Below are 20,364 nucleotides of genomic sequence, written 5' to 3' on the forward strand. Positions count from 1 at the left end.
ATACCCCCTCCATCCACTGGGAGACTCCAAGATACCCCCTCCATCCACTGGAAGACTCCAAGATACCCCTCCATCCACTGGGAGACTCCAAGATACCCCCTCCATCCACAGGGAGACGCCAAGAAACCTCCATTATCCACTGTGAGACACCAAGATACCCCCTCCATCCACTAGAAGACACCAAGATACCCCTCCATCCATTGGAAGACACCAAGATACCCCTCCGTCCACTGGAAGACACAAGATACCCCCTCCATCCACAGGGAGACACCAAGAAACCCCCATTACCCATTGGGGAATACCAGAAGGCGCTGTGCTCAGCCACTGGGAGAGCACACAGGGTGATTAGACCCCAAAATGCAGAAATGTGCTATTGTTTGCTAACTGCCAAATATGCATGGGGCAAAGAACTGTGAGTCTGCCTATCTATTTATCTATCTATCTATCTATCTATATATCCATTATCTATCTATCTATCTTTCTATCTATCCATTATCTATCTATCTATCTATCTATCTATCTATCTATCTATCTATCCATTATCTATCTATCTATCTATATATCCATTATCTATCTATCTATCTGTCTATCTGTCTATCTATCTATCTATCTATCTATCTATCTATCTATATATATATCCATTATCTATCTATCTATCTATCTATCTATCTATCTATCTATCTATCTATCTATCCACTATCTATCTATCTATCTATCTATCTATCTATCCATTATCTATCTACCTATCTATTCACTATCTTCTATCTATCTATCTATCTATCTATCTATCTATCTATCTATCCATCCATCTATCCTCCATTATCTATGTATCTATCTATCTATTCACTATCTAATCTGTCTATCTATCTACCGGTATCTATCTATCTATCTATCTATCTATCTATCTATCTATCTATCTATCTATCTATCTATCTATCTATGTATCATCTGTTTTATATGTAATCTGCATATATAGTCCCATATCTGCATGCATAAAATGGTATCCATATAACTGTAGTGGTCATAATAGGCTGATCATTGCCATAACTGTTGCACAAAATCCTCTAATTGTGAGTATACAAGACTGAATGCATGGCCTTTGGTAGACGACAAGCTAAATCCAGTTCTGCATGTGTGGGTGAAGCTATATTTACGTATTTGGGGGTTCTGTAGATTTCGGTGTAGGCACATAGCTGATTTTAACCCTTTAGTTGATTTAAGGAGAGGAAGATGGTATACTATAGAATTGCAGCTCTTTTTGTGTTTTCATAATCTTAGCAGACCTGGACAATTTCCATTGTGTTTATTTTGTTAAGAACTAACAGAATACACGGTAGCGACACAAATAAATGTAGCAACAAATTTCAGAACAGCAGGTTTGATGAATCCCAATGAATGTGCTTATCTAATGTCTGTTACAGGAGAGAACATCTTCAGGTCCAGTGTCCTAAGACTGATGGTTTGCCTTGAGAGCTGATAGTTCAGGACCAGTGTCTTTGATTGCCAGAAGCATTGTCCCTTTTCATTCTTTGTGCTGCTTCAACTAATATTCCTTGCACAGAAGATAAAGCAGGCCAACCTCCATGAATCATTCTTGTACACCCTGATGGGCCCAACTATTGACGTTAGCTGGGCCCTTTGTATACCAGCATGTAATTTGACTTGATACTTGCCAGAGAAGAGAATACCCCACTGTGAACAACTCAATTTAGCATCCTGTTTTGATATCACTCAAAGGACGGGAGCGGCTCTGATACTATATTTCAATTAAAGGTTGAAGTTTCCCCTTGACCTCCTCGTTTTTTCATCAGATTTAATGCTTCTGTGGAGTTGTCCATTCATACTCCCCACCCTAAGCTCTGCATGGACTGCCCTCCATTAACTTTGTGTCATCTGTTTTCCACGCCAGGCTGATATTAGCATTCAAGATTTGGGTGAATACCTTAACTACATTCCTCTTACCATGTCGCGCCCAGGCACTCTATTACCAGTCAGCGGACAGAATTTTGGAGGTCAAGGGGCTCCACTTCGTGTTGTAGTCTGGGAGTGGTTGAATGAGCATGGGCGCTGGAGACCATACACAGCTACTGTCTGTCATCATATTGAAAATGCCTTAAGAGAGGATGGCCGGGGACGAGTAGCTTTAGGCCAGATTGACACACAGCTTACACCTTATGTCATCGATCTGCAAACCATGCACCAGTATCGCCAAGACACAGGTAATGGGGGGATATGGGCGTACGTATGTATGACTTACATTCACTTAACATTTCATGCAGTATGCACAGAGTTCTCATAAATGCTTCCTGTATGGTTTCAGAAAGCAATGTAAAGGAGTTGTAAGAATGAAGCAACTAGTATGAATTCAGGCAGATTACCAGGACCATTCATGGCAAACTGGAATCTAACCAGAATGAACAGATCTTTCTTGCTTAGGTCACCGATTTACAGAAAGGGATTCCAGGTTTTACATAAAACAGCAATTTAATTTATTTTGAAATGTAAAAAAAAAAAAAATCCCATTTTTATTTGGTTTGCGTATATTTGTGTGATGGGGTTAGTCAGGCTGGCAGGTATATTTGCAACCAGGGAAGGAATATTCATCTTGCTTAAATTCAATCGATGTGTACTGCTATATGTAGTTTAGAACATTAACTTAAGAAGCTAACTTATGTATAAAATAGAAGAACAGGAAGGGGTGTCACACAAGACTTCATTAAATAACCATAAAAGATGCGTATCCTAAGTACTTACCTACAGCACCACAAATCAATGTTACTCGTGATTTTGTTAAGGGACTTCCAGGCCCTGGTACAGTTCTTTAAAATCAGTCCACCTTGGAGCCTCATTGAGATTATGATATGTAGGTTCATCACCTTGGGTCCCTAGAGCATTTGCTCTATTAGTTCTTTAAATAACAGTCATTCATAAGTGTATATATCAGTCGAGTCAAGTGAACCAGATCCAGCGGGACTGAGACAATCACAGACACGCACCCATTTCCAACACTGTATCACCCAGCTTATTGACATTGGCTGGTCTTCATAAATTAGCGTTTAGCATTAGGCATGCCTCATAACATGTTAAGTGGCCTAAGGGGAATATAAACTAGAACAATGCTAAGCATCAACTGCCTCATGAATGTATGCCAACGTAAGGTGCTAGTACTTTGATTGAGCACACATCAATCAGTCTTGATAAACACCCATGTCATAGAAACAGGGCCAGAATGGGAATGAAAAGCAGCCCTATTTATATTTGGACACCAGTCCCATATATTTTATCACTTGGCCCTTTATATGCACCTATTTAAGTCACACTATTTGCCATCTAAATAGCTTTAAATCATTGTTTTTAAAATAATGTTACATTGCTCCTTTATGGTAACAAAATCCCTGGAACCAAAAGTGTTAAAAGGCCCAAATTAGTACCTGGGGAAAAGACTCCCGGTCCCCTGACTTCACAAGCAACATGTCCCACAGTGCATCTTTGCCCCTAAACAGCATGTATGTGCTGTCTGTTCCCCCAAGCAACTTGTCTGTGCCATTTCTGCCCTCCAACAGCCTGCCTGTGTCCTCAGGGAAGAGGGACAGGGGTATTTGGGTCCCAAAGAACCCAAACACTTAGAGCTATGAATTTGTGACTTAGAATTGTCAGTGACCATCAGAAGCTATTTCTGCTCACACCTGCCTTGGAACTCTTACTCCAGTGTCATATAACAGTTTTAAACCAGGGGGTATATGCTTCATATATTTTAGCAGTTGAAAATTGCATAGACTAATGCCTACTTTTTTAAATACAAGCACTGTAATTCTTAAAACATGGTGAAATTTTCTATATATATAAAGAGGTTTAATAAAAAAATACAGGTACCAGCAGTGTACATAATGGGGTGTCAGATACTCATTTCCACCAGTGAGCATCCTTCAGCGCATTATGGACACTGTCTGCAACCGGCTCTGTCCACTCAGCGAGAAGGTAAGCTTTGTGAAGTGAGTTTATTGGAAGGTAATTTAGTTGACCTTTTAATTCAGTCTTTTGATTTCCTTTACTTGCAGTCCTTTACTTTCTAGTTGAATAGACTGTTTTAAATTGTCGTCGAATTTTTTTATGTTTTGAAGCCTAATACATAGCCCATGTGTCTGCATCCAAAGTACCTCTGTCTCTTCCTGTGAACTTTAATGCCTATGATAGTTGAGAGGTCTCTTCAAATTTACATGGTGGCCTTATTGCAAATGCATGGTGGGATTCTGTAGAATCTCTTCATATGCATATGTCCCTTTCATGCCCCACTCCCTACGCATGCTATTTGTTGTGCTTTAGTTGGTTTAGTTACCCTCACTCAGCTTCAGTGTAGATGCAACCAAGAAGTGGCAAGAATCTCCAGAACATGGAGGGGGAGGTAAGCTGCAGCTCTGGAGCGGAGCTGCAGCGTCTCCTTAAGGTACATGCTGTTATTTACTTATTTTAACCGTTTAAAGACTGCAGATTAAAGTACTTTAATAATCTTTATTCTTCTTTAGTGAGGCTGTGACTTTAGGCCACATATTCAGTACAGAGTGTTTATTGTTGTTTATTCCCCTTCCCTTCAGAACATTTTGTTTCTATGAGTTGAATGCAGCAACATGTTGTAAAAATTTCTATTTAAAGGGGAAGCATTGCCCAAAATTGTCTCCAAGGATCCGTAAAGCTGCTCATTCACTATCCTAGCAGCAGCAGCAGCTTTGTAACTGGAGGCAGCCCTGTTGGCTCTCTGTGCGCATCCTCCCAATGCGTTCTCCCCTACTGGCTGGGTTCACGATTGAAACCAGCTATGATCCTTCCGTGCCATTGGCACACTAGCCTGATAGATTGGCAGGACACACTGAGGCTGCAGGGACTTCAATTTTTAATTAAAAGGAACAGATGTGAGAAATAACATTTTACATGACTATTTAAATATGGTTTTGGGGCTTATAATCACAGTTTGAGAAATGTATATATACACACATATCATCCACGTTCAGCAGGGATACAACTTAATGCCACTATTTTTTTTATTGCAGCTTTTTACATTAATCAAAGAAGCAAGCACAGCCATGCTGCTTATGTAGTTCTTCACTATATATATATATATATATATATATATATATATTTCATATAAAACCGCTCAATGATCAGGGATTCAGCAGGCAACAGCATCTACTGCATTAAGACATCCCAGGAATGCCTATATAAGATGCAGCGGTACACAGTAATACAATGCAGCTGCAACAGCCTGTTGATGAAGACTTCCCTGCCCAGGGACTGTTTAAACCCAGCTGGCCCTTGGGGATAGATCCATCTTGTACACAGCACACATAGCTCCTAACTGGATTATTAATTATGTGATTGTTTGTGTGGCCGCAGACCTGCAGACACGGAGGAGAGGGAGGCAGTCTGTGGGGAGAGGAAGAGCGGCAGGGTTATGGATGCTGGCGTTTTCCAGGACTTCCTTTCATAATAACGTGCATATGAGAATAACAGAATATAGAGACATTTGTTACTGGTTCCTCTGGCAAATAGTGGGTTAAGGGTCCTTGCGCTTCTCTATATACATATATAATTTCTCGCAGGGATATATGCCTATATGCGATTAGCTTCCGGAGTTTTGTTGGTATTTCCATAAGGTATTAAGAGTAATTTACTGAAAGTGTCTCCAGAAATCAGGCCTTTACTAGACAATTATTACATGGTAAGAAACCATGGTAAGGCTAGGTTTCCACTTGGGTTTTTGTCCGGCGTTTTTTTCTTGATGAAAAACGCCAGGAAAACTGCCAAGAAAACTGCCGCTGCATTTACCTGCGTTTTGGCGTTTTTTCTGCAGTTTTTTCTGGCGTTTTAGCCTTTCTGTGGAAATTGCTTTTTTTGACCTTAGGCAGTTTTTCCAGCCTTTACAAGTTAGAAGTTTCACCCAGCTAAAAGGGATTAGGATAAATGGCAAGTATCTGCCCTCTCCTGATGTCATTTACTTGGTAGACCCTTTTGTCTCTTTTCTGTGGTTTGTAAGGCATGCTTTATTTCGAATGTCTGCTCCTCTGGGAAGATTGGCCCCAAATGATGGTGCAAATTGTTTGCTGTTGCTTTTGGCACGCAGGATCCGGTCGCGTATGTTTGTTTGTAATGGCATGTTTGTTCCAAATGGTGTAAAATTCAATATGAACCAGTCCAGGACTTTGTTTTGTGTGAAACTGTTTGTTTTCAGCCTATTTCTCGTAGGACACACAGATACTGGGTCCATCCTCTGCATTGTAACTGTGGAAAAAACGCCATAAAAAACGCCAAGGCAATAAACCCACATGGCTTTTTCATGGCGTTTTTTCTCTCCCATAGACTTCTATTGGAGAAAAAAAGCCAAGATTTCTTGCAAAAAACGCCAGAGTGTCAACATGCTGCAGTTTTGAAAAACTGCCACAGAGCCCAAAAAAGCAGAAAAACGCCAAAGAGGACTAAAAAAACGCCAAACAGAAAAACGCCAAGTGGAAATGGCATTTTGCGATTTCCTATTGAATTACAGCTAACATCTGGCTGCATGCGTTTTTCACAAAAAAACGCCAGGTGGCGCTATTGGCGTTTTTATAGGCGTTTTTAGCTAAAAAAACCCAAGTGGAAACCTAGCCTAAGAGAGGAACAGGGCTTATTGCTGTCACCCGACCAGTTGTACAATAATGGTCCATTAATAGCTACATTTGATTGTATGTCTGTAGATTCGACGACTGATAAATCGTAAAGTAGGTAATGGAGATGCATCATATGAGCTTGTGAATGCTGGAAATGCAATTTGTCATGCTATGCACTGGTACATTCTGAGCGTAATACATATAATTAATTTAGACACAAATCTGAGGAGATTTAATTGAGTTTGTACCATGTTCTGTTTTCAATACTCAGTAACGTTGATACCTTTATTGACTATAATGGATTGCAAGCTTTCAAAACTATCTAGGTATCTTCTTCAGGCATATTATATGGTATAATATAATAATCATACCTGGGAACTTGTGGGCTCCAGCTACCTGTAGCTTACCCTTGTAGGACGTGGCCTGCTGATGTCGCGGGAAGTACCCCCATTTTAAGGGGAAAGTGGATGGGGAGTGAGGCTTGTCAGGGTCCCTCTCCCGTGACCCAGAGGATTTGGGTATCCACCCGAAGATTGGAGCTGCGCTTCTCTAGTAGTCTCGGGGCGAAACAGGGAGAGTTCCCAAGTATGATAATAATATAATCATTTGTCAACAAAGGTATCATCTTTACCAAATTAGCTTTCTCTCTTTCTGTGGGTAACATAATACAACTCTATACCAGTAAAAAAGCAAAATTTGAGTTAGGGGTAAAAGTTAATATTATGTGCGTTACGTTTTTGTGTTGCTAAGTCTTCGGAATGGTTAGGGTTGGTATATCTACTTGTTTGCATCAAAATCAGTATCTGAACGTGCTAACCAGAGACAAAAATAAACGTTGTAGGTGTGACAGTTGCATACAGGGAGCTCTAGTTGTAGCAGCACTGTCACCGCGCCTGGCCACTCAGTTCCGATGTCGTACTACGTTCCATTGGTTTTGTGATCGTGCCCTCGGATCCTGTCTCATATAACGCACCTTCCTTAGCTTCCCTGTTTTCGAACCTTGTCCTGAAATGTGCAAGCTTAAATTTGTGTTCTGATGTATAAATGGACAGTAACAGACAAAGCAACACTGTCACCATTCCATGAAGAATTCATGGAAATCACCCGCTGTACTCGTCGTAATGGTTGCAGCAGGAATATAGACTTCCAGTGGAACAGCTCTTTCCCGTGTTCTCTGACATATTGCAGTGGTCAATTAGGACACATATTCAATAATTCTCATCGCCACACAAGGGAGCAGGGAAAGAAAGATCTGTGCCACGGCAAGGAAAACTTCTGGTTGAGTGGTTGTTATTGTATAGATTCTTTATAGATTCTTCTCCATGCACTGGCAGAGACTGACATCAACATTAATCAGTATCACTATGTTGCACATAGTCAGTTGGGCATGGTAAACATCCAACATATTACTCTCAATAGAGAAGAAATTAGTGAAAAAAAATTCTTGTCAGATTATCTTTCATCCATTAACCATAATTTATCCAATCCCTTTGTTTGTTCACAGGTAGAGGTAAAAAACATATGTCTTCATTTAGACACCACTGACAGACACCACTCTGTTTTTAAATTAAATTATTCTAAATGCTTCATCAGTTACACAACGACATCAAAGCATATAACGGTATTGTTTTCCAGTTACAAAATGATATTTAAAAAAAATATTTCTTAATGACTAAGGGACACAATTATGACTTATATTGCAATATTGTTTAGGTTAATCTAGATATCAGGTTTGATATCAATTTATTGAATGTCAGTTTCTTTGCAAATTGTTTTGTGGTCTGTAAACCAATGGAATGTTCCTGATTTCCTATATTTAGCTCTCGGCACCAGATTTGGCTTACATATATGACCCCAATAAGATCATGCTGTAATTATTATAGGGGAGGCAGATATAGGTCACATCATTAAATGGCAGACAAGTAGTAGGGCGTAGCATGAAAGCAACAAAATAAAAGCATGTATTTGCTTACAAGCAATGTATATACACTGTATACTGGTCTAGACCTGCATCTAGAGTGTCAGGTTTGAATGGAGCAGGATCCTCTTCCGCAAAACCAGGGACAGGATGTTCTATTGGCCTACCATGCTTCCTGGTACGTACTTCATTGTAACTGGCCCATTTACAGCATGGAGGTCTATACCTAATCGACACAGCTTCAAATGTATTCTTACCCAGCTCCTCAGGAGCACTAGGGTATAGTTTGCAGCAGAGAGGATGATGGCCGTGGAGGTAGGACATGTTCGTCAAATGGGGTGCTTGACTGGCGGCAGTCTGCACCGTTCTCTCCCATTCTCCTCATCTTATAATTCAGCCAAAGGCAATTTAAAGATCCTTTAATACTGAAGGAGAATCCTAAAGCCTCAGGAATATGTATGTATTCATATATGACCGCCATGAAATCATGCTGCAATTATAGAAGAGGCAGATATAGGTCAGTAGTAAGTAGTAGGGAGTAATATACAATAAATGCAACAAAATAAAAGCACATATTTCCTTACAAGTATATATTTGCTTATAACAGTATCTGAGTAGTTATCTCCTTGCAGCATCCTGAATCTGTTCATATGAATGCACGTTGCATGATAACATAGATGCAAGGACACACTGTGCAGAAGAGTTGCCACCACACCATAGTATTGGATATTCACAAGGGTGTAATGGGTATTTTTCCTCATTTCAGAATAGCCAAAATATATTCTTGATATTTGTGTATCATTGACTTATCTGTAAGTGAATTACAAATTTAATCGACTGTAGTCTCTCACTTTTCTCTTCCTCCGTCAGGGACTGTCCGCCCAGTAAGACGCAGTTTCTTCGAGCCATCCTCTGCCCCTGGGAAAGGCATTGTTTGGGAGTGGGAAAATGATGCAGGTTCTTGGACTCCTTATGATACAGAGATCTGCATTGCTATCCAGAATGCTTATGAGAAACAGCATCCTTGGCTGGACCTTACTACTCTTGGTTTTTGCTATCTGGTGCATTTCCAAAGCATGTGCCAGGTCAACCGTCAAACGCACCGCAAACGTCGGCTGAGGAGACGCATGGACCTGGCATACCCTCTTACCATGGGTTCTATACCCAAATCCCAATCCTGGCCTGTGGGATCAGGCTCAGGTTTACCATGCTCTTGCCCTCAGTGCCTTCTGGTCAACAGTACTAGAGCAGCTTCAAATGCTATCTTGGCATCCCAGAAAGTTAAGGTTCCACCTGGTCCACCACCTGCCCTGCCACCTCCTCCACTATTACACCAAGCAGGGTTAAGGCAGAGCAATACATTTAGTGGTGGAGCAGCAGGGTGGGGCAGGGTTGGGGAAGGAGGGCGTTCTACCATAAGTATCAGAAATGGCTCTGGATTTTCCCGTAGTCAGAGTGTTCCAGGCACGGCTCCGTACCCAGGACAGAATAATCTCAACAGGCCAGGAGTGCCAAGAACTAGTGGAAGCAGCAGCAGAGCCTCTATACCACCAGGGTGAGTGTACACTGTACTATATGTGCCTCCAAAATGCCTATAGTCACCAAACGACTGAGAAACTAGAATTTTGTGAGATTTTCTGATTTCCAAATACACGTAAAAAAGTGGCTTATATTTGGCCCAGTACGATACATTTTCTACACAGCTTGGGGAATATGTAATAAAGAAATGATGGTGTGGAAAAACAACAGGAAATTGACATGTTCCTCTTGATTTTCAGAGACAGGCTTCTTCTTTATTCTTTACAAAATTTTGAAGGTTATTAAGAACCAGTACCCTCCATGGAATATGCACTAATTTGTATATACAAGAAAAAATGGATCTTCTTTTAGTCTAAGTCCTAAAAAAATTGAATTGCAGAGGCTTTGGGTTGCTGGAGAGTTTTGCTTCTGCCCTTGGCTTTCAAAGTCAAAGTTAAAATAGTTTTAGTAACATTAACATGGTCATTTCAAATAGTGTTAAATATAGATTTAATGCTGAATTATGGTTTAGCTATAATTTAAGAGGCATTCTGTGGCTAAGTTGTCCATTGGTACAAACCTAATCACATTCTCCCTACACATCTCTTGCATGAGTTATGATGTCATGCCATGACATGAGCATTCCCTCATGTAGCCCCATTTTCCATCTAGAAACTGGATGGTTTTCTCAACATATTTCTGAAACTGATCCCATTTTTCAAGAAGATGAGGCACTAAAATGTAATTTAACTGTTCAGATATCTTTGTGATTTAAGTTACCTCCGTAAGATTACCTGCCATTTATTATCTTAGTAATAATACCCAGGTCATTTGACCCAGTTTGCAGTTTACTAATTAAAACTCCAGCGTCAATGTGCAAATAAACAACTAGGTATTACTCTTATTGAATTGTCTTTTGCCATCTGTATTCACACCTCCATCTGTCTCTAAAAAAATGCCCACTGAGTAGATTCTGAAATGTAATCAGCTTATTGCCTCATATGAGTCCTGCATCATTTCCACTGATAATAACAGTTTGCTCATTGATACTCAAGGTATTCTGAGTATCAATCCTTAGTTTATAAACCTTCTTATCTTAATTCCTCGTTCCGGTCGCAGGGAGGGCTGCCATAATGAATATTCTTTGCATTTGTGTAAGAAGCGGCATGGCTATTGTTATGTATCAAACAATCGTTACATTTCTATATATGTATTTATTTAAATGTATGCGATGTGGTCAGTCAGTTGATGTGATCTGCCAGGTATACACGCACAATAAGTACATAAGTGGATGCTGCAGTGTTGAAGGGTTGCTGCTTGTTGCCATGGTAACAGAGCCCAGGTGCTGCTCATAGCAACAGACCCTACACTCATGCCGCAGCCACAAAGGTCCCTCCCTTTAGTGTCATTCTACAGAACTGTATAACGTAAACTATATCTGCTTGGGAGGTTGCAGAGTGTTCTACAAACATGCCGTGTAGCCTGTTGTCTAAACATAACACAAGACACCATCTGTACAGGTTTCTGTAATGTCCAATTACATCTAACCCACTCAGCGTCAGGGGCTTAGCCACACAGGGCCATGCGCTGAAATGGTTAACGAGGGCAGTAAAGTGAGACGCCTGCCAGATCCCAGAGCTATATGTCTACATTGTGTGCCCACGGGGACAACACAGGGATGAATTGGGAGACGAGATCTTGCGGATGTGTGTGCCAGTCTGGGAGCCCAATATATAAATCACATACTCTCTACACAGATTATGTAGTACACACAATTCCCTACATTCATACTGTAACCCTATGGCGCACAATACGACCAATCTAACAACACTATGCTAGCGATATTCTGATACTATAAATAATACAAGCCAATCATGTGGGAAATTTAAAATGCTCAATTCCTTAGCATCACAAAATTGGTGTTGTGTTATATTATACTATACTAGTTGGGTTAGGTCTCCTTTATCTTCAGTAGTGACCCTGTATCTCTCTATGGACCTGGCATTGATACTGACAGGATCTGTGCTTCCTGTTTCTTATTTTATATATTTCTGCCAAGCATTTATTTTTTTCCATCCATTTCCTTCTTATGGATTAGGAAGCATTGATCATTCCTCTAACACTTTAGCCGTCCTGTTGGCTTTATTGAAGTTCTTGGGGGTGATAACTCCATGTACAGAGCCTTCGCGGTAATGCTCAGGGACGATACAGAGCATGTAGCTCAGCGGGTGTGCATTTTTAGTGAAAGTAAAATACTACATTTCGATTTATTGCCACTTAGATCTGCTTTCATAGCCCCACTATTTCAGTAAAAAAATCCCTTACAACAGTTTGCTTAAGTAAAATACATTTTAATGTTGCAATATTGTGGCCATATATTGTGATGAAATAAAGATATACTAAACTATTGGTTAAAAAAGTATAATGAAATTTTTTTATGATTCTTGTCCCTGATAGACCCACTGAAAGAGAATACAGGTTAAAGTACTCTGTGAGAATCCCCACATGTATTTGCAAAAGGGACACAACAGAAATTAAAGGGACTTCTCTATAATATATATAACATATAATATTCAATTTAAGTGTGAGTGTAATGGCCCCTTTAAAAAGTTAGAATTAACTAGTATCGACATTTAATACATTTTTGTTGCAATTTGGATTTCTTCTGAAATCACAGGAGAGTCACAGTGGGTTAAAAGGTGGTGTGGAAAAAGTTGATGATGGATAGATAAATTAATTGATACCATTAAACAGTGCTGAACACACTGTGGGGTCAAGTGACTTCTGACCTGCAGTGCCAGCTTCCTTATTTGTCTTTATGTAATAGTATATAAATAGCTGTTTGTTTCCTTACGTGTCTTGGATTCAGCCTTCAGCCTTTAATCTTCCATAATCCATGTTTATCAATGGGTCGAGCAGGTGGTGTTTTTGTTCGGAAGCTCCCTTTACGCAGTGTGTGATGTCACAACGAGGGGGCGAGGGGTTCACAAATAGGTATAAATTCATCACTTGCAAATCCCTAAGAAGCAGCTCTACCTGGTTGCTGCCATACACACATAACCCGTATACAGATATATACGTGCAGATCAGGGAGGATGACAATAACTATGCCTGGGAGGTAAGAGCTAATCTGACAGACAGGATGTTTTTACTGGTGAACTGGTTGTCTGGACAAGGATCCTTTATTTATTACAATAGTTTGATTTTGATTAATTGAATGAAATGATTGATATTAAGTGCACACAATTGTGGTATCATAATATTGCTCATGTTGTACAGAAGTTATGACACATGTACATGATGGGATATCTTCAGTAACTGGTCTGCCTGCTACTGGTGCTGGAATATGACATCATATCCAACTGCAGGTGGTATGCAGCACTCAAGGGAGGAAGCATTAGGTAGCAGCATAGACCTCCATATCAGGACTATGGCTGCAGTTTGGGGGCCCAGAGGACAGCTGCCAATGTGCCTCTTAGGTAACTCTGGGCCCAGACCAAGTGTTCTTTTGCCCCATGTTAAAGACAGCTCTGGATACAGCTTACATTATAGCACTGGCCACATTATGTACTGAGACAAGTTAATTGAAGTTACAGTATATGGACAAAAATACCAATGTGACTTTTATGACATTGCATCTTAAATACATAGACAATAATATCAAGTTGGTCCTTCTTTTGTAGCTACAACAGCTTCCACCCTTCGAAGGCTTTTCATAAGATTGTTTCTGTAGGAATTTTTGCCCATTCATCTAGTAGAGCATTCGTGAGATTGGGCACTGATGATGTTAGGGACCTTGCTTTGTGCAGTGAGGCACAATCATGGTGGAATGGAAAAGGGCCTACCCCAAACTGTTCTCACAAAGTTGAAAGCATAGCATTGTTCAAAATGTCTTGGTATGTCCCCTTCAGTATACCAAGACATTTTGGACAATGCAATGCGTCCAACTTTGTGGGAGCAGTTTGGGGAAGGACCTTTTCTATTCCAGCATGACTGTGCCTCAAAGCAAGGTCCATAAACACATGGTTGGGTGAGTTTGATGTGGAAGAACTTGACTGACCCGCACAGAGGCCTGACCTCATCCCCATCAAACACCACAGAAACACTCCAAAATCGTATTGTTTTCCCAGAAGAATGGAAGCTTTAACAGGGGGGAACTAATACATATTAATGTCTTTGTATTTAGAATGCAATGTCATCAAAGTCCCTCTTGGTGTAATAGTCAGGTGTCCCAATACTTTTGTCCATATAGTTTATGACATAGACCCCTTTCTTTATGGCCTAATTATGGAAAAAAACAATATAGACTACTTTTGTTTTCTCATTATTTTAAATTATATGAGTTCATGTCTGCATGGATATTATGTGATGTTTACTCACTATATTTTTCCTTCAGGGTCCCAGCACTTCCTGTGAAGAACCTCAATGGGACAGGCCCAGTACATCCAGCCTTGGCAGGTCAGCGGCACCCATTTCTTTGTTATATCACAGGCCACCTTTGTATTAAAGATTGTTTTATAACTGCTTATTAACAACTATTGGTTTAGTTTTAGTCGGGGTTCTGCAAACCTCCCAGGTTTTGTGCAAATAAAATCAAGCTACAATTCACTATTAACATAAGATGTTAAGAAGAAAACTGGTAAGCTTGTTAGTGTGGAGGATATTAATATCGGAATATATCACCCTTCTTTTTCCCTTGTAGCAGCACTTTAAAAATGCAGTAGTATTATTTCTGCAGAGTAGAGTAAATTAAGTCAGTAGTCAGCTCTGAATACAAAAACCTTACATGGTTATAAACATCGGCATATTCTGGCCAGGCCAAAGTACAGCAGGTTCTATGCTACATTAGTGGGGCAGATTGCCCTGTTGGGGTGGACCGCTGCTTAATTGACTGGCCGGAGAGATCAGGTATCTCCCTTCTACTGGAGATATTTAAACTATTGAAGTCTATGAAAAAGTGGACAGCACTCTGATTTAAAAAAAAAAATAAGAAATTACAAGACATAATTTGGGATTACTGCAAGAATCTTTTATTATACCAAAAAAAGTAAAAACAACAAATATATAGGCGGGAAATTAATGGCGGGAAACTGCACAATCATATAGCAATAAATTGCATAGACATAAAAAAGGAATAAGCAAACAAACTGACTTACAATTAAGAAGGTATTATGGTCCCAGCCGGGAACACCATAGAACACTCAAAATAAATAACAACTAAATGCAACATGTTCTAGTTCCAATGTAAACCTTCCTCAAGCAGGCATTTTAAATGATAGATTTTTTACTATTGGAGTCTGCCAGCACAGGCTTGCTCCTCTCTGTGGTAGAGGAGACCTTTCTAGAGGTAGGTCCATGGACAGCTGGACAGCTCGCCACTCAAGTACACCCCATGTTAACAGAAATAAAGGGATAAGGTGTCCTAGATTCTAAGCATGAAGAAGGTATGGCTCCAGAAATGTACTTCACTTAGGGTACTGGAAACCTTAAGGCTGGTCCCACTCAATTGCAATGTGTTCATCATCTTCTTCAACATATGCCTTTATTTTACATTATTTTGTACGCAAGCACTTATAACAAAAATCATTTGTTATGAGTAATGATCTGTAAAGTGTCCTGGCAGGGATCTGCCGCCCATATTAACAGTCTGTCTTTCCACACTAAAAATAGGATTGTACTCTAAAAAGGCAGTTTTAAATCAAAAGGTGTGGTTTTTGCAAACTTTAGGAATAATAGAATTGGCAACATTTTTTTCAAACAAATCCCATCTGCTAAAACATATGCTTTTATGTATATGCATTAATATGTATAAGCATCCTTTAAAGAAGCATCAGTAGATATAGTAAACTAAGCATTTTTGCATTTCTTCCATAAGGTATAATATATATATATATATATATATATATGTTACTATGTACTGTAAAATAAACATAGATGAATTATGAGCAATGTGGATGCTAATTATCCCTTATAAATTTGTTCAGAGGTTCGTGACAGCAGTTCAGTGAAGTATGGCTAGCCAGGGTTTGTAATAAGGTCAATTGCCCCTGAAATGGGTTGGTGCAGCGAAACTATTAAATATGAGTTGAATGAGTACAGTGATCCCATTGACTTATGGAAACATAGTGGATCCCATCCTTTTTTTCTCCTCAGGAATGACAGGTATTTTGATGTGTGCTGCTGGGCTGCCTGTCTGCCTTACCAGAGCACCCAAACCCATCCTGCACCCACCTCCTGTGAGTAAAGAGGACATCAAACCTGTCAGCGGCATTAGTGGTATCTGTCGGAAGACCAAGAAGAAGCACTTGAAGAAGAGTATGTAGAGCTATCCCTTGGCTGTTGTGTGGGGTTACAAGAACACTTGTCAATACGTTAATGTTGAGATGAGCAATACAGGTGGAATACACTGCAGCTTTATCTAGATAAACATAGAGGGGGTTAGAACTAATTGCATGTGCTACTCCTCATTGTCTAGTATAATGCTAAGGATTATCAGTGTGGTGCAATGCAGGGACAATTAAATGGAGATCTATTTAAAAGAGTTGTGAATCCGTGTTAAGAGTCTGCCAGCGCTCAAATGAAGTACTATGTCCCTTTTTATTTCGCAGATAAGAACCCAGAAGAGGTTGTACGGCGGTACATACAAAAAATTAAATCACCTCCAGATGAGGTGAGTCAATCGATGAACTTGGGAATGGACCAGTTGGGAATGAAGGTGGAGGCCATTGTTACATGTACATGACCTGTCAACAAATCACATATAGCAATGGCTGCGCAGCCAACACTCCTATATTTTCCACACAGTAGCTTCACAGGAGTCACATAGCTCTTCACATAGAACATCATGTATACATTATTTTGTAAAATCACTGTTCATTCAGGTTTTTAATGAAAATTGCATACCACATTTAACAGACCAAAAACAGCAAATGGTCATGGCATTAACAGCTCTTTTCATATCAAGCATCATATGGGAAAGAGATCTGGGTAAAGACAGGTCAGAAATACATCCACATTTCCACTTCTAAGCCAAACCTGGAACCATTCATACATTCATTACGTGTTACTTTTTAGCTCTGGCACCCAAATTGTATGACTTTAGGGGATAGAAAGGATTTATGTCTTGGTAGCCATTAAAATGTGTCATTATCTGCTGTCGTTAGGACTGTACCATCTGCATGGAGCGTCTGGTCACTGCATCGGGCTATGAAGGGGTTCTAAGCCACAGAGGAGTCCGTGCCGACCTAGTGGGGAAACTGGGAAAGTGTACCCATATGTACCACGTATTGTGTTTGGTGGCCATGTACAATAATGGAAATAAGGTAAGCAGTTAAAGATATAAATATTTGCATGGAAGAAAAGTATATAATGTATATACTTGTACCTTAAAAGTATCTTTTAAGAGAGGTGGTCCACTTGGTGACACCATATGTCTGTATAAACCCAATATGTGGAAGATATTCAAATTTGACCGTGAAAGAACAAAACCATGTACTAAATGTATTGCGTACACAACATATCCTCAATGGCTCAGGTCTGATTGTTGTACAATAACTATCACACTGTTGTCTAGCAGCTTGGGATGGTATACTGAATACTATTTGGATTGTTTATACCGACTCAAACTCCAGTCTTAATGATCACAGCCACACAAAGGGGACTGTTTACAAAGGGATGGGTTGAACTAAAAATGAACTCACGATTAGTCTTGTAGAATATGCGCTATGATTATTCACAAAAAGTGAATATGATTAAGGTTTTACCTTAAAGCGTGACCCTTAATGAAATCTGCCCCTTTTCCAGGTTCAAAAGTTCAGAAAACGAATACACCGTTATATTAGTGTCAGCAAGACCACCTTAAACATATAGCACTGGGCCAGTGATCCTTGGCTTTGCATGATTATGCTAATCAATTATGTTATTTCCTACTGTGTATGTTTATGGTTTTTAGTAGCAGTAGATGGGTGGCATGAGAAGAAGAAAACCCTTTAGAGGGGTTGCCACTATTTGCCAGCCACCTCAAGGGTTTTCTTCTTCAGCTTTGCTGAAGTAAAATAGCCCCTTATTTATAAAGCAGATATAAAGACCATCACACGTATTGACATAAAAGCAGATGTTCTAGGTAATTTTCATTCAATAAAATTGCTAAAGGCTGTTATCTCACAGTATAAGCACGTCGTTGTTTGATTAGTTTCACACCACTAGAACTGTTCGGTACATATGTTCTCCTTTGACAGGATGGCAGCTTACAGTGTCCTACATGTAAAGCAATTTATGGAGAAAAAACAGGCACACAGCCCCCTGGGAAAATGGAATTCCATGTGATCCCTCATTCCCTGCCTGGGTATCCTGAGTGTAAGACCATCCGCATTGTATATGATATTCCCAGCGGCATGCAGGTATGAACCACTGTGTATGTGTCTTATTTCTGTGAGTAGCATGTCAGGCAAGTTCACTTTGGTGTGTTAATAAATATATTTTTCTTACCAGGGGCCCGAGCATCCCAACCCTGGGAGGAAGTTTACAGCTAGAGGATTCCCACGGCACTGCTACTTACCAGATAACGAAAAAGGGAGGAAGGTAAGAGAAAACCATTCATATATTTAATATAGTGTTCACAAACTGAGAAGATTTCAACCACATAGAGCATCTTAGAATGAGACAGCAGCTGCAACAGAAAACCAACACCTCACGTAAATCATATTTAAGAAAATTGCTATTCTGTGATTATTTTACAGATCAACAAATAATAAATCTGTATTGTACAGATTCTTGAATTAAGATAGACATTGATGATAATTTTGGCCAACTACATTTTTATCACTGTGGACAAAAGGGAGGTGGTCAGAATGTTAAATGCACCGGTGTATAACACCTAGAATCTGGTTGTACACTACATGGAACGGCAGAATGTTGTGCTGTGACATAACTGATGACCTCATATATAGCGTTCGCAGAGCCTCTTGAGTACAGTGTTTTGTAGGAATCGATGACTGGAAAAATTGGCAACATTTTATACCAAAGTTCCCTGTCACCGTGGTTACCGGTTTGAAAATATTGTTCATTACTCTTCTGTTCTAAGTAGATGAACTATAGAATATACTTCTGAAATAGAAACACTACTGGAAAAATACATGTATACGTCTTTTCTTTGTACATCTTTCGGTCTGAGTCTTCTCAAGTGTTTTTTTTTTTTTTCTTTCTTGCAGGTCCTGCGATTACTTGTGGCAGCATGGGACAGACGTTTGATATTTGCCATTGGCACATCTAGTACAACAGGAGAGTCCAATACAGTGGTGTGGAATGAAATCCACCACAAGACTGAATTTGGATCTAACCTTACTGGCCATGGTTACCCAGATCACAACTATCTAGACAATGTGCTCGCTGAGCTAACCCTGCAGGGAGTAAGTGAAGAGCGGGCACTGCCCTATTGATCAAAGACTATTCCAATGCTGGAAAGACAAGAAACATTACACCCCGTGAAGGCTTTTTGCTACCGGCTGCTTTTATAGAGGTTTACTTTTTCAAACACAGGATGGGCCTGTCGCATTGCCTGTTAATTAAAGGGCACACATGTGATTGAAGTTACAGTAGAGAAGTAGTTGAAGGACAGTGTAAGAGGCCCAAAGAAGCATGAACGCTTTACTCTAAAGGTTGGAAGATACGGGGCAGGGTGTACTGCAGAAAATTTGTAAAGCGTTATGCCACCCAAAACAGATGGAATGCAACTAGTGGCATTTACCCAATTCATGTTCGTGAAGGCGAACTGTAACAAAATTTTATAAGGTAACGGATGTAACTGAAAATAACCTTTATTTTGGGAAAGCTGTGACATACTCGATAACAGAATGTTGACTTCTGGTAGGAGACATAATGCAGTCTCACTGCTGGTTCCCATTACACCAGTAAACTGCACCAGTCCCTGCTCCCTCTCTCTCCCACCCATTTCAAAGCATGGACACAGGTCATCCGACTCCACCATGTCCTCTACATGACCAAGTGTGTGATGGAATCTGTGTGTTCTGAGAATAGTGTCGGCGATATAGGTGTATCCTCTGCACTGCTGCTCTAGCTATGTGAGCCACCCTTCACACATTGCAGCGAATGCATGGGGGGGGGGGTTCTGAGCAACAAAGCAGGAAAATGAAAAACCTAAGGAAGATCACATTGGAAATTTTGTATAAAAAATGTTATATGCTTTTACTACTTATAAGGTCTTGCTTTAGCTTTCCTACAACGCTCACTGTGGCTGTTCAACATATCACTTAAACACTAAATGGATAATAA

General features: G+C 40.0%; 1 protein-coding gene across 1 annotated transcript; it reads left to right on the plus strand.

Moving 5' to 3' along the window:
- Positions 1-299: 299 nt before the first annotated feature.
- On the plus strand, positions 300-19,566 carry DTX1 (deltex E3 ubiquitin ligase 1). The gene is made up of 10 exons (XM_053468759.1): positions 300-412; positions 1,422-2,219; positions 9,427-10,111; positions 14,471-14,532; positions 16,228-16,389; positions 16,683-16,744; positions 17,238-17,396; positions 18,312-18,473; positions 18,565-18,654; positions 19,284-19,566. The coding sequence occupies exons 2-10, from the start codon at positions 1,964-1,966 to the stop codon at positions 19,509-19,511; spliced, it is 1,866 nt and encodes a 621-aa protein (XP_053324734.1). The 5' UTR covers positions 300-412; positions 1,422-1,963; the 3' UTR covers positions 19,512-19,566.
- Positions 19,567-20,364: the final 798 nt, after the last annotated feature.

This window comes from Spea bombifrons, chromosome 1 (genome assembly GCF_027358695.1).
Source record: "Spea bombifrons isolate aSpeBom1 chromosome 1, aSpeBom1.2.pri, whole genome shotgun sequence".
NCBI classification, from domain to species: domain Eukaryota; kingdom Metazoa; phylum Chordata; class Amphibia; order Anura; family Pelobatidae; genus Spea; species Spea bombifrons.

Coding starts and splice junctions, on each gene's coding strand:
- DTX1 (XM_053468759.1), top strand. CDS start 1,964: ATGTCGCGCCCAGGCACTCTATTACCAGTCAGCGGACAGAATTTTGGA. Junction 17,397..18,311: donor TGTACAATAATGGAAATAAG/GTAAGCAGTTAA, acceptor CTCCTTTGACAG/GATGGCAGCTTACAGTGTCC. Junction 18,474..18,564: donor ATATTCCCAGCGGCATGCAG/GTATGAACCACT, acceptor TTTTCTTACCAG/GGGCCCGAGCATCCCAACCC.